Source organism: Prionailurus viverrinus, chromosome D4 (genome assembly GCF_022837055.1).
Source record: "Prionailurus viverrinus isolate Anna chromosome D4, UM_Priviv_1.0, whole genome shotgun sequence".
In the NCBI taxonomy this organism is placed as follows: domain Eukaryota; kingdom Metazoa; phylum Chordata; class Mammalia; order Carnivora; family Felidae; genus Prionailurus; species Prionailurus viverrinus.
In genome coordinates, this window is record NC_062573.1 from 37,733,630 (window position 1) to 37,749,153 (window position 15,524).

At 34.3% G+C, this 15,524-nt stretch overlaps 1 protein-coding gene across 4 annotated transcripts in view; it reads right to left on the reverse strand.

Moving 5' to 3' along the window:
• The window catches only part of IFT74 (intraflagellar transport 74), an 88,782-nt gene that overhangs the window by 59,000 nt on the left and 14,258 nt on the right, over positions 1 to 15,524 (reverse strand). For all 4 annotated transcript variants that reach the window (XR_007146419.1, XM_047830797.1, XM_047830796.1 and 1 more), the window contains exons 3-8: positions 14,481 to 14,616; positions 12,217 to 12,265; positions 10,666 to 10,764; positions 10,446 to 10,506; positions 5,546 to 5,605; positions 3,899 to 3,960 (exon numbers count right to left, since the gene is read on the reverse strand). Coding sequence is in view for 3 of the 4 variants with exons in the window: in XM_047830797.1 (XP_047686753.1) it covers positions 3,899 to 3,960; positions 5,546 to 5,605; positions 10,446 to 10,506; positions 10,666 to 10,764; positions 12,217 to 12,265; positions 14,481 to 14,616 (467 nt within the window). In the remaining variant the exon portion in view is untranslated. The remainder of the gene's footprint in view (positions 1 to 3,898; positions 3,961 to 5,545; positions 5,606 to 10,445; positions 10,507 to 10,665; positions 10,765 to 12,216; positions 12,266 to 14,480; positions 14,617 to 15,524) is intronic.

The following is a 15,524-nucleotide window of genomic DNA, read 5'->3' on the forward strand; positions in this document are numbered from 1 at the left end:
GGCCTTAAACTATTATAGGAAGGGTCTGAAGTTAATTATTTACTAATTCGTATTATTTACTAATTCAGTTGGCTGCAATCATAATTTAACAACTTAATGCAAACAGTGGCATTAAAAGCTGTAAAAAACAATCCATCATTTTTACCTTCCATATGGGTGGAAATTAAGTGTATTTATCTATATCTTTTAGAGAACATCTCTAAAACACTAAAATAAAATACTTTTCTAGATGAAATAATACAATATCTTTAGAACTTCTTCATCGTAATACAGGGAAGGCAGTAGTGAGTGCCTAGAGGTCTGTATGGAGCAGGAATGGATATGAGCTGATGGAGCTGGGAGATGGGAACATAAGTGTTTAATACACTGTTTTATTTTTGTGTCATTTCTCAAAATGCCTATGCACCTAATAGTTTCTTAGAAAAAAGAAACTAAAAATAATGTAGATATATGTTATATTCTGCAGAATAGCCATTATACCAATAGTAAATTCAGCTCAAATGTCTAATGAGGAAAATAAAAACTGTTAAGGATGATATATATATGCCCTGTCAAATAGAACTCACTTATTTATAATGTATATTTGTCTGTGTTTATAGAAACATGTTTTCAATAAAGGACATAAATGTTTTACATGTAAAATTTCTTACTAGATAATATCATTTATACTTTATTGTTTTAAATCTCAATTATAAGAGATAATTATGGAAACAAAATGCACCTTTTTAATTTTTAAAATTTTTTAAAATTTACATCCAAATTAGTTAGCATATAGTGCAACAATGATTTCAGGAATAGATTCCTTAGTGCCCCTTACCCCCATCCTCCCTCCCATAACCCCTCCAGTAACCCTCAGTTTGTTCTCCATATTTATGAGTCTCTTCTGTTTTATCCCCCTTCCCGTTTTTATATTATTTTTGTTTCCTTTCCCTTATGTTCATCTGTTTTGTCTCTTAAATTCCTCATATGAGTGAAGTCATGGTATTTGTCTTTCTCTGACTAATTTCACTTAGCATAATACCCTCCAGTTCCATCCACGTAGTTGCAAATGGCAAGATTTCATTCTTTTTGAATGCCAAGTAATACTCCATTGTATATACATACCACATCTTCTTTATCCATTCATCCATCAATGGACATTTGGGTTCTTTCCATACTTTGGCTATTGTTGATAGTGCTGCTATAAACATGGGGGTGCATGTATCCCTTCGAAACAGCACGCCTGTATCCCGTGGATCAATTACTGGGTTGTAGGGTAGTTCTATTTCTAGTTTTTTGAGGAACCTCCATACTGTTTTCCAGAGTGGCTGCACCAGGTTGCATTCCCAAAAATGCACCTTTTTCTAAAAAGCTATTATTTTACCAAAATATCATTTCCTAAGAGGCAAATATTAATACTGAAAAAAATGTAGTAAAATGAAATACTACATGAGCAAACTACATCTATTTTCTTAAAACTCTTATAATTGAATATTGGCATGCAAAACTAAATTTTTTTTTTTTTGGCATGTGAAACTAAATTAAAACCAAGTTTCTTAATGCTGTAGTAATATATTAAGGCTGCATAATATAACTAACTGATTATGAATAGGTGTTACATAATAAACCAGATGGTTTAGTCACCACACTAAATCACTAAATGGTAGTACTATAAAACAGAATGAAAAAAAGTTTTTAGACTTGCCTTCTCAAGGTATGAAATTACTTGTTCCCTTTGAATGTGGTCAAGATACAGCCTTGTGTTATTGAGATGCTGACCATCTGATTAACACATGAAGTAAGTCTATCCCTCTGCATATAAAAGTAAACTTCTTGAAGGTAACTTTTGTTCTTAATTTAATTTTCTGCTTAACAGGGTCAGGAGAACCAATTTCACTCAGCCTCAATTACAAACTGCCAATATAAAGTTTGAAAGTTCTCACATTTCAGGACAAACTACCATATTTTAAGAACTTTTTCCTCAACTAAATGAACCTAATAGACATAAAGCCTGTGGCATTCTTAAATTTATAATCTGTGAGTTATCTTTCTGGATGAAGTATCTATAAAACATGTACATATAATATATACAAATCTGACTTGAATATTATACAACTGCAGATAAATGAGGAAATAAATGAGGACCTAAATGTTCCAGACTCTAAAGGTTCTAAACTCTATAAAAAACACTTTATATAGTTTTTTTTATCAAAGTCCATTATAAAATATAAATGGACTACAGTTTATTATTTATTCCTTAGGTACCTAGGAGAGTATTTTATGTATGGTAAGTGATAAATGCTTGCTAAATGGTTTAAAACCAGAACAAAAACAACAGTAAAAAAGAAAATTTTCTAGTAACAACCTGGTCACCATAAATATGGAATTTGCTTTGTAAATGGGAAGGGACTTCCAGGATTTGTAATTTCTAAGGCACACTTTATAACAGCATCAAACGATAGATTGATGCTTTGTTTTTAATCAACAGAAAAATTATATTTATCTTCCAAATGTTTTAAAATTACCTGTAAACATCCTATTCTTTATCAAATATTTACGTGCATAAGTAATAGGACAGTATATGTGTTACAGAATTTCAGTAATTACGGTTACTTATTATCCTCGCTCTCAAAGAGATTAATACTGATAAAATTCTGAGACAAAATATGTATGGGGTGTGTGTATAATAATAGCTTATCTTTTTATGTTTGCATTGCCTTAGATAGTATTTAATTAAGGCTAAAAATCAAGGAAGAATAATTATGTTAACTGCTGTTATCTGAATATTTATGTCACTCAAAAATTTGTGTTGAAATCCTAACCCCCAAAGGTATTAGTAGGTGCAGTCTTTGTGTACTGACTAGGTAATGAGGCTGAAGCCCTCATGAATAGGATCAGCATGCTTATAAAAGAGATCCCACAGACCCCCTCTGCCTTGGGAGGATACAGCAAGAAAATGCCTGGTATGAACCATGAAGAGGGCCTTCACCAGAATGGGACCATGCTGGTGCCTTGAGCTTGGTCTTCTCAGCCTCTAGAACTGTGAGCAACAAATTCTGGTTGTTTATAAAATACTCAGTTTATGGTATTTTGTTATAGCATCCCAAACGGACTAAGATAACCACATCACATCTACATCTTTGTAGACATTGCTGTCACTGCCACATGTTTTTTAAACATGTTATATATAAAGATCCATATATATATATATATATATATGCATTAATATAACTATTAATTATAAACTAATAATTCAATAATGAAATAATATAAATAGCCCACTAATAATGTCCCTTTTATTAGGCTGGGACTTAAATATCATAATTCAAAATAGTTAAAAAGCTCAGGTTAAAATTACAAGTGGTAGGGGCACCTGGGTGCTCAGTTGGTTGAACATCTGACTCTTGATATTGGCTCAGGTCGTGCTCTCGCAGTTCCTGAGACCAAGCCTGAGTGAGGCTCTGCGCTGACAGCAGAGCCTGCTTGGGATTCTCTCTCTCTCTCTCTCTCTCTCTCTCTCTCTCTCTCTCTCTCTCTCTCTCCCCCTCCCCTGTTCATGTCCTCTTTCAAAATAAATAAACCTTAAAAAAATCAAAAATAAAATAAAATTAATAAAATTAAAAGTGGCAGAGATGGAGATGTTCTCATCCATCTTAGATTTTAAAGTACTTAAAACAGAAATTTTATTTATCTGATCTATGTAGTTATTTTATTTATACAGGATTTGGCTTCTTAGTGGTAAATGAAGATAACAAATGTATAAACAATAAAATTTGTTTTGCAAATATTCAAATTTTTAAAATACAAAAATGTAACAGAGGAAAACGAGAAAATTTCTAAGGAAATAAAGGACTCCAAAGTTAAATTGCCTAATATAGTTCACTTGTAAATGTTTGATTTCTACATGGATTGTACTTACGCTTGTCTTTCAGTAAATATGATATCCATACTTTGTGTTTCTCGATCATTTTGAGCTTTAAGCTGAATAAAGAGTTAACACAGAAGTTAGTGATAAAAATTACCATTCAACTGAGCTACTTCTTTAAAAGGTATGCTGGTCATAAACAATTTGAGAGATTATCATAATCCTAACGCCACTGTCAAAGTTTAAAAAAAAAAAATACGGTACTTATTTCACTGAACGAACTACAACCCCTGGAAAAGGAAGTCTTTTTCACAGGCATTGTAATCTAAACCAAAAATATTCACTGTTCTTTAGTGATCTATCAAATAATCCAACGTAAACTTAATTTATGTAAACAGAATCTAATATTTATTGGCTGTTCAACAGTTGATTAGTAATATGCTGAATTAAGGGCCAACGCAAGTTTTATTCTTAAATTATTCAGAATTTTACCCTGAGTACTCCTATGTGACTCTACCTGTCTATATTCAGCCTAGAATTTTGACCTATCCCAAACAACTGACAAAACACATAAAGAGGTTTTCACATTTTACATTTGGCATGAAAAATATACTTTTAGTGGTGCCCAGCTGGCTTAGTGGGTAGAGTGCATGACTCTTCATCTTGGGGTTTTGAGTTCAAGGCCCACACTGGGTGCAGAGATTACTCAAAAATAAAATCAAATATATATAGGATTATATATAGATTTATATAAATCTATCTAAATCTATCTATATCTATCTATATCTATATCTATATCTATATCTATATCTATATATATAGATATATATATATATTTAAGTTGGGAATTTTCCTGTGTTCTAAAGTTAAGACTAATTTCATGAAATTATCATGTTTTTAGAACTCTAATTTAGAAAGTCATTTTATAAATTCTATGCTTTCACAGAATAGTCTGACTGTATAAGCTCTAAGCCATATTATAAACTATATAAAAGTTATATAAAGAAATTATAAGTTATATAAACTATAAGCTATATGTATGTTAGTTTCTCCTAAATGTTTATAATCAAAATAAGTTAGCTTCTATCCTTTTGTTGTCTACCAAAGAATCTAAGAACACTGAACACAAAGTATCATTTATCAATCAAAAAGTAGTATTATGTCTGGCATTATATAACTACTGACTTTTCTCTCTTTCTTATAAAACTTTGTAAAAGTGCAATTGTATTTCCAGTGAGTAGTCAGTTCCTTTTGTGCAAATACTGAACCAAAAGTATTGCAAACTAATTTATATGTAAGGAAATATAGACAAGACTCCCTAACTAGCGCTGTGTGTGAGACCAATTCAAACATGGCCTTGTAGAAAGATACTAAAGCATCTACTAGGGAGATATGACCAATAGGAAGAAATTTAAAAAGAGCAACTAAGGGGCCACTGGCTGGCTCAGTTGGTAAAGCATGCAACTCTTGACCTTGGTGTTGTAAGTTGGATCCCACATTGGGTATCAAGATTACTTTAAAATCTTTAATGGAAAAAAATGCAACTAAGGGAAGTCAACTATAATAGAAATATTTAAGATCAAAGTAATACCTATCTGTAAAGTGTGTAAGGTTTTATCAAACTATTTCTAGATATGAATGCTTTGTTTTGGGTGATATGATCTATGTAAATCTATTACTTATACTTTTAAATTTTCTTACCATGTTGTAATCATTCATTACTTCTTCCATTTCAGTATTGGTATTAAGTTTATCTACCAACTAAAAACAAAGATACAAAAAAAAAATTGTTAGTCTTCATAAATTTTCTCTATAATTCATAAATAGGTATTCAATCTTAAAACAATGAGTAGTCATTTAATTATTATTACTTCTAAATATTTTATCTTTTTTAATTTTATTATTATTTTTAATTTTATTTAAATCCAAGCCAGTTAACATATAGTGTAGTAATGGTTTCAGGAGCAGGATTTAGTGATTCATCACTTAAATATAATTCCCAGTGCTCATCCCAAAAAGTGCCCTCCTAATGCTCATCACCCATTTAGTCCATCCTTCCAGCCAACACCCCTCCAACAACCCTCAGTTTGTTCTCTGTATTTAAGAGTTTCTTATGACTTGCCTCCCTCTCTGTTTTTATCTTATTTTTCCTTCCTTTCCCCTATGTTCTATCTATTGTTTCTTAAATCCTACATATGAATGAAATCATATGATATTTATCTTTCTCTGACTTATGTCGCTTAGCATAATACACTCTAGTTCTTTCTATGTTGTTGCAAATGGCATGATTTCATTCTTTTTAAAAAAAATTTTTTTTTTAATTTTTTTTTAACGTTTATTTATTTTTGAGACAGAGAGAAACAGAGCATGAACGGGGGAGGGTCAGAGAGAGAGGGAGACACAGAATCTGAAACAGGCTCCAGGCTCTGAGCGGTCAGCACAGAGCCTGACACGGGGCTTGAACTCATGGACCGCGAGATCATGACCTGAGCCGAAGTCGGACGCTTAACCGACTGAGCCACCCAGGCACCCCTAAAAAACTTTTTTAATGTTTTATTTTATTTTTGAGAGACAGAGAGAGAGAGAGTGTGTGTGAGTGGGCAAGAACAGAGAGAGAGGGAGACACAGAGTCCGAAGCAGGCTCCAGGCTCTGAGCTGTCAGCACAGAGCCCAATGTGGGGCTCGATCTCATGAACCACAAGATCATGACCTGAGCTGAAGTCCAATGCTTAACTGACTGAGCCACCCGGATGCCCCATGATTTCATTCTTTTTGATCTCTAAATAATACTCCATTGCATATATATATCACATCTTCTTTATCCATTTGTCCGTCAATGGACATTTGGGCTCTTTCCATAATTTGGCTACTGTTTATAGTGTATTTTATCTTCTAAGATAAAAACAAATATTGAGCTACCTAAGTATACACTATGCATTTGGCCAGTCACATTTTTAGGGTGGCAAAGTGAGCTTTGCATGCTTTGAAAAGATGTTTGACCTTAAAAGGAGTGTCTAAAGAAGACAAAAAGTTTGGGGAATGTCGGTCACTCTCTTTTCTGCAGCAGAGAGCCTATTAACAGATTTACAAATTTATACCAGTGAGAACACAAAATGATTTTCTTGGTCATCTAAAAATTAAAAACAACAACAACAACAACAAAAAAGCCAACAAGGTAAGGCACAAACACAACACCAGGTAAGCTTCCTTCAAAAAGTTAGGCAATGATAGCAATTGCTAACATATTTGCCTTCCACCAAACATTGTTCTGGACCCATTATATGTATCACTTAATTTTAACAATTACTCTCTAAAGTAGATATTATCTGCATTTTGCAGATAAAGAAATTTATTTTTTTAAGTTTTTTTATGAAATTTACTGTCAAATTGGTTTCCATACAACACCCAGTGCTCACCCGAAAAAATGCCCTCTTCAATACCCATCTCCCACCCCCCGTCAACCCTCAGTTTGTTCTCAGTTTTTAAGAGTCTCTTATGCTTTGGTTCTCTCCCACTCTAACCTCTTTTTTTTTTTTCCTTCCCCTCCCCCATGGGTTTCTGTTAAGTTTCTCAGGATCCACATAAGAGTGAAACCATATGGTATCTGTCTTTCTCTGTATGGCTTATTTCACTTAGCATCACACTCTCCACTTCCATCCACGTTGCTACAAAGGGCCATATTTCATTCTTTCTCATTGCCACGTAGTACTCCATTGTGTATATAAACCACAATTTCTTTATTCATTCATCAGTTGATGGACATTTAGGCTCTTTCCATAAGAGAAAGGCTATTGTTGAGAGTGCTGCTATAAACATTGGGGTACAAGTGCCCCTATGCATCAGTACTCCTGTATCCCCTGGGTAAATTCCTAGCAGTGCTACTGCTGGGTCATAGGGTAGGTCTATTTTTAAATTTTTGAGGAAACTCCACGCTGTTTTCCAGAGTGGCTGCATCAGTTTGCATTCCCACCAACAGTGCAAGAGGGTTCCCGTTTCTCCACATCCTCTCCAGCATCTATAGTCTCCTGACTTGTTCATTTTGGCCACTCTGACTGGCATGAGGTGGTATCTGAGTATGGTTTTGATTTGTATTTCCCTGATGAGGAGCGATGTTGAGCATCTTTTCATGTGCCTGTTGGCCTTCCGGATGTCTTCTTTAGAGAAGTGTCTATTCATGTTTTCTGCCCATTTCTTCACTGGATTATTTGTTTTTCGGGTGTGGAGTTTGGTGAGCTCTTTATAGATTTTGGATACTAGCCCTTTGTCCGATATGTCATTTGCAAAAAACTTTTCCCATTCCGTTGGTTGCCTTTTAGTTTTGTTGATTGTTTCCTTTGCTGTGCAGAAGCTTTTTATCTTCATAAGGTCCCAATAGTTCATTTTTGCTTTTAATTCCCTTGCCTTTGGGGATGTGTCAAGTAGCTTGTATTTCTGAGGGATTGGTTGTAATAATTCCATTTTCATTCACGATTTTATCTATTTGGGTCATCTCCCTTTTCTTTTTGAGAAGCCTGGCTAGAGGTTTATCAATTTTGTTTATTTTTTCAAAAAACCAACTCTTGGTTTCATTGATCTGCTCTACAGTTTTTTTAGATTCTATATTGTTTATTCCTGCTGTGATCTTTCTTCTTCTCCTGGTTTTGGGGTGTCTTTGCTGCTCTGTTTCTATTTCCTTTAGGTGTGCTGTTAGATTTTGTATTTGGGATTTTTCTTGTTTCTTGAGATAGGCCTGGATTGCAATGTATTTTCCTCTCAGGACTGCCTTCACTGCATCCCAAAGCGTTTGGATTGTTGTATTTTCATTTTCGTTTGTTTCCATATATTTCTTAATTTCTTCTCTACTTGCCTGGTTGACCCATTCATTCTTTAGTAGGGTGTTCTTTAACCTCCATGCTTTTGAAGGTTTTCCAGACTTTTTCCTGTGGTTTATTTCAAGCTTCATCGCATTGTGGTCTGAAAGTATGCATGGTATGATCTCAATTCTTGTATATTTATGAAGAGCTGTTTTGTGACCCAGTATGTGATCTATCTTGGAGAATGTTCCATGTGCACTTGAGAAGAAAGTATATTCTGTTGCTTTGGGATGCAGAGTTCTAAATATAGCATATAAAGAAATTCAGCAAGTTGTGGAACCAGAATTTGAATAGGAAGGCTACTTGGGAATGCAAGCTGGTGCAGCCATTCTGGAAAACAGTATGCAGGTTCCTCAAAAAACTAAAAATAGAACTACCCTACCACCCAGCAATTGAACTACTAGGCATTTATCCAAGGGATACAGGTTTGCTGTTTCGAAGGGACACATGCACCACCATGTTTATGGCAGCACTATCAACAATAGCCAAAGTATGGAAAGAGCCCAAATGTCCATCAATGGATGAATGGATGAATAGGAAGGCTATTAAAAGCAAATTATTTGGGTATAATTTTTTCTGAAACACCAAGCTTTATTAATGTACTATGCATTAGTTTATAGAATATTTCACTTCTGATATGAATAGTAAGTACTAATAAACCCTAACATTTGAGATCTTACTATATGTTAGATATCAGCTAAATGTTTTCCCTGTATCAGTTGTTAGGTCATTATACCTGCAAACAACATATTTCACACATTATTAACATCTTTACATAAGTAATTTACCTAATGCATTCCAGTACAGCTAAATGATTTTATCTAATGTCATTTCATATTTTATAAAAAACTTCCTCATATTTAGAACAAAACATTACTAAAAAAAAAAATCTGTACTGAATACTAGGCTCTACAAAATGTTCATTATGGATTATACAGTTAAACAGATTTGAGAAGTACAGTATTCCATAAGCAGCAAAATTTGTTTATAAGTACAATATAACAATATCAAGTAGCTATAGCATAATTTACCCAACCATTATGATAGAATGTTTCTTGTTTTATGTAACACAATTTTTAACAGAAGTGAAATAAAAGTTTTCCCCTTTAAGACCAAATGCCATTGCCATCTAGAGCACCTACAGAGTTAGAAGAAAGAAAATTCTGACACTAGAAAGTGTAATGGGGCCAAGACCACCCCAAAGATTGCGACAGTTATGAACAAAGCCAAGGAGATTATTTCTTCAGAAAGTAAACATTAGGAAAAATCCTTGGTGGAACTATGTTTATGTTACATACTCTATTTTGGCAGAAGGCAACCACTGTATTTTGGATGAAACATAAGAATGGAGGTAGAATCTGCACAATACATAATTAAAATTTTTAGTATTTCATAATAAAAACCATCCATAGAGAGAGAAAATGTTTTTTTACAGAAATGACAGTTAGTACCCAATAAATTTTAGCTACTTTTAAAATGATTATTTTAATACTGTTAGGGAAAATATGTATCTGCAAGTAAATGTATTTTCTTAAGACTGGAAGAATACATATCTGTTAGGCCAAATGATTTCTGGTGAGAAAAATGAGGGAAAAGCAAAGGGAGGCTTTAATCTCTATACTCTCCCTTGTTACAATCTTTCGCCGTAAGCATATATTCATGTATTATTTAGTATCTAAAATAATATATTTTTAAAGTGGTAAAAAACAATGGAAATATTCAAAAAAATCTCAGAAAAGGGCAAATACCATATTGTAGTCTGCTAGTTGTCCTTGAAACTCTTTGATTTCAACAGCTAAAGTCTCAGCTCTGTAAGCATAAAACAAATACATTCATAAACACCTAAATAAGAAGAACATTATAAACATTATGTATAATTACAAATTTGGTATTAAACTTCTGAAGCATATAACATTGAATATTGCTCTTAAAAAGACCTTGCATAATTTTAACTGCAAAACTGCTCACCTCTTTTCATATGACAAATATACTGAATTCTCTTGATTGTACATTTCTATTTCTTTCTGAAGTTTATTAATTTCTGTTGTAAGTTCACTTATTTTACTTCTAAATGGAAAGAAATAAAAAAGTCAGCAATAATCCTAATCCAGGAAAGAGCCTTTCTAGTCAAGCAAATTTTTCATAAATATGTAACAATAATATAAATGGTTTTGTGAAATTTCACTAAAAAAAGAAAAACAATTTATGTGGCCTGTTTGACTAAAATGAGGCATATCCCAAGAAACTGAAATAGATTCTCTGATCATTAAGATGAAATAGGACCAGAATGTAAGCCTGGTCAAAATAACAATCTATAGACACAACTAGATGCCTAATTGTCATCCTCACAGCTACTGCTACTCTCTAAGGTGGGGCTTCTCAAAAGCAGCACTGCTGACAGTTTAGGTCAGTAAAGGATACTCTGGCAGTGGGGAAGGGCTATCCTATGCACTGTACAATGCTTAACAGCATCCCTGGTCAAGTTGTCAGTAGCACACACCCCCAACCCTAGCTGTGACAACCAAAAATATGTCCAAAAATCACCAAATGTTCCCTGGGGGGCAAAAATCATGGAGAGTTGAGAACTAGTGCTATAGAGTCAAATAATTACAAAAATACCTAGACCCATTTTTTTGACACAAAAGCACAAATCCTGGAAAAGTGAGGATATGCAATGCTGACAAATAGCTCTATATCCTTTCTTTCTTTTGATTAAAAAGTGGCTGGATATGAAGAGATGCTACGTAAGTGCTGGCCTCATGCTGATGTTAGCATTAAGGAGTGGTGGGGAAAACCTACACTTCTCTCTATTGCCTTCTAGAAGTTTGAGACCCATAAAGGATCCTGATAATTGACAAACAAAAGACTGCAGAAGAAATGAAAAAGAAAACAGAGGTTTTAGGACATGATAGAAGGATGGATTAAATGCAATGGAAATAGTAGACAAAGATATAGATGATGAGCCAAGAACAAAATACAATAAAGCAGAAAAATGAAGACTGAACAGTAGGACATCTGAGCAAAAAAAGGTAGATAAAGAATACGAAAAAAGTTCTCAATTTAGAGCTTCATTCTTAGAGACATAATGAACTTCATGAATTAATTAAAATTAGGTTACATTTGTGGCAACTGACCAATTATACATTTATGTAAAACTCTGCCCTAAAATATTATAAGTATACGCATTTTCCCTTTCTTACTAGATACAAGTGATGACATTTCAGTGGTATGAATAATATATTTCATAGTAGTTAGTGAAAGAAGCATAATAAAAGATGATTCTTATCATTATATGATAGTGAACTGGACATAAATTAATTCACACACATGCAAACAAATACAATTTAAAATCTCAACCTATTTGTATTATCTCATATATTTTGTAGCACAGCCAAATTAACCAGAAATTATAACACAAAATAATTCTTAAAAATCAACAGACACCTAACTATCTTAATAAGCACCAGCGTTAAAACTTCATGACTATGCATAGGAAAAAAAAATGTTTATTGAACATACCGAAGAAGTCCAAGATAATAAGATTTGTCTAAAATTTGCCTCTGGGGACCTAAAAAAAATTTTTTTAATTATTAGTGTTCAGTTTGGAAATACCACCAAAATAGTAAAGCCAAAGCACAACCACAATTACACTCCACAATTCTGTTGATTCCTTATTTATGCCCCAGTAAATCTGATAATCAAGATGACAGACTGAATCAATTGAAAAGACAATTGGGGTGCCTGGCTGGCTCTGTTGGTAAAGCACGTGACTTGTCATCTTAAGGGTCATGAGTTCAAGCCCCATGTTGAGCGTGGAGCCTGCTTAAAAAAAAAAATGGAAAAGAGAACTAATATCTTAGCATCATAACATAATGGAAACTTGAATTAAGATCACAAAAATACGACTAAAGGTAGGGGTGTTAAGACAGGAAGTACACTCTACAGGTCAGGTTAACTGAATGCAAACTCAATCTAAGAAAGTCTAGGCACACCAGGGTGGCTCAACAAGTCAAGTGGCTGACTCTTGATTTCAGCCCAGGTCATGATCTCATGGTTCGTGAGCATGTGCAGAGCTTGCTTGAGATTCTCTCTCTCAATCTGTTTCTCCCTCAAAATAAATAAATATTTTTTAAAAAGTCTAGAAGAGGGTTATCCAATAGAACTTTTTGCAACAATGGAAATATTCTATACCAACACTGTCCAATAAAGCAGCTACTTGGAATTATTAAACACTTGAAATGTGGCTGATGATAGCAGAGAACTGAATCTTTTATTTAATTTTAATTAATTTAAATTTAAATAGCTACAAGTAGCTATTAACTATCATAAAGCACAGTGAAGATTTAGACTGTGGATTTCTCAATGTAAGAGATTATGATTTTTCATAATTTGTCTTAGAGACCGTTTTTTTAGAAACATGATCTTATTTCAGTTATTTCAGCAGGACTAAGAAAGTAACCCCTAGGTTAAATGTCCAAACCTTGAGAGAGGTGACCTTGCAAAGTGGAAAAAGTAAGGATAGAGTAGTAACTGTGAGGTCTATGATCAGAAGAGGGAGAGAAGACTAGACAATGATATAATTTTGACATTTCTTCACAGTATTGATATCAAGCAAGAATTTCTAAAAAATTGTGTTTTTTTTTTTAAGTTTATTTTGAGAGAGGGGGGGGGAACCAGTGGGAGAGGGGCAAAGAGAGGACAGAGGATCCAAAGTGGACTCTGCACTAACAGCAGAGAGCACTCAAACCCACAAACTCACAAACCGTGATATCATGACCTGAGCCGAAGTCAGATGCTAACCAACTGAGCCACCCACATACCCCTAAATAATTGTTTTTTAATATTTAGTGAGCTAAGTGGTATTATAATAAAGTAAAAAAATTTAAGTCTCCTGAAAGGCATGGCATACTATATTACAAAAGGTAGCATAATATCTTATAATTAATTTTATCCCAGTAGAATATCTTCATCCCTGATAAGTCATCTGTCACAAATACAGAAAATAAAAAACTCATTATAAAGCAGTTTACCATGCTTTGATTTGTATGTATCACAGACCAATTTTTCAATCATAAGTATACCATTATGCTTTTTTAAACACATACATAGGCCTAAGGAAAGATGCAGTAAAAAACTGTGTTAGCTTCAATTCCTTACTTAAGAAGTTACATATTATAATGGATTATTAATTATTAGAAAAGTAACACTTCTTGAGTCATTTATCATAAATACACAAATACCTTAATAGTGTCATTTTGATATGGAAACAATCAAAAAATATTTCAGAATATTTCTATGTAGTACTAGAAACCTAATTTTCATTCCTGAGCTTTTCTTCAAATTATTTCAAATTTCTTCAAGTTATAGTAAAGCTCCATATTTAGAAAAATGAAGATTAAAGTTCACAGTGTATTTTCACAGCACTTTTATTTAACCATCACCATAATTTTGTGAATCAAGGAATAAAAATTGAATAAAATGGCCTCTTTATACTTCTTGGCTAACTAATATGGTACTGCAATACTATTTTTTTTTTTAGTGTTTGTTTATTTTTGAGAGACCTCAAGTTGGGGAGGGGCTGAGGAGGGGGTGGACAGAGGATCCTAAGCGGGCTCCATGTAACAGCAGCAACCCCAACACGGGGCTTGAACTCACAAACCGCAACATCATGACCTGAGCTGAAGACAGACACTAGTAACCAACTGAGCCACCCAGGTTCCCCCAGTAATATGGTACTGTGATACTTCTTATACAAAATATACTCGTCTTTTTAAAAGAGATACCTTTCATTCCAGTTTTCATTCCACTCAAACCTTGTTGTGTTACAGGACGATCAGCAACTTTGATTTGAGAAGACAGAACTCCTCCTGTCCCAATGGTACCACCACGAGAGCCTGGTCTTGCTGTTCCAGGTGGCATCTAAATGAAAAACATGATTTCAGTTTTAGTAAACTAGAAAAACACTATACCTCTAGTACTGTTATGACAGCAAAGAGATTATTTTTTAAAAATTAAAATTACATTTAATTTGTAAAGTATTCCTTACCTTTTTGAATTCCCAAAATAGGACATATTAAATAAAAGTCTTTAACATTTAAAATTCTATGAACAATAGATGCTGGCAGCCAAGCTCTCCAACCAGCCTGATGGCAGGGCCCAGACGGTGGATGGATCGGGACTGCAGGGCGGCCCACTGACAGTGAAGCTTCTTGTACTCCTGCTTTTATGTAATTTGGCCTTAGCATTGGTCAGGGCAGCCCCCCTGCCAATCAAAGTACCTGGGGGAATCGTCTGTTGGTGAATTGCCCACGACATGCCCCCAGGGAAAAGAACCACTGGGGAAAGAAAGAAGATACCCCAAGAAAATCATGCAGCCCTACATCTCGCCCTTGCCACCCCCTATAAAGACTCCTCTACCTAAAGGAAGGATGACCCCATATATTTCCCAGCCAAGGAGGGAACAAATGGATTTGAAAGCCCCACTCCGGCAACAAAGGAGTGTATCTATGGATACAAGTTACTCCAACCCTAGGCCCACCTGGCCCCCAGGAGACATTCAAGATGATGACTGGACCTGGTGGGTTAAGGTACAGAATGGTTCATTAGTTCCTAGGTATACATTGTCTCTCTGGGAACACATGAGGCGTGGGTTCCCAGGGTCCTCTTGGCTCCCTCCCGGCACCCCAGACCAAAGCAAAAACTTTTGTTCCTTACACCGCAAATGGTTCAAAAAAACAATTAAGAAGTCCTGTCCCTGTAAGTCTTCCACTTGAGGTGTTGAGAGATAGATGACCTTTCATGAAAATAGCAAAGCAAATGCTTTATAG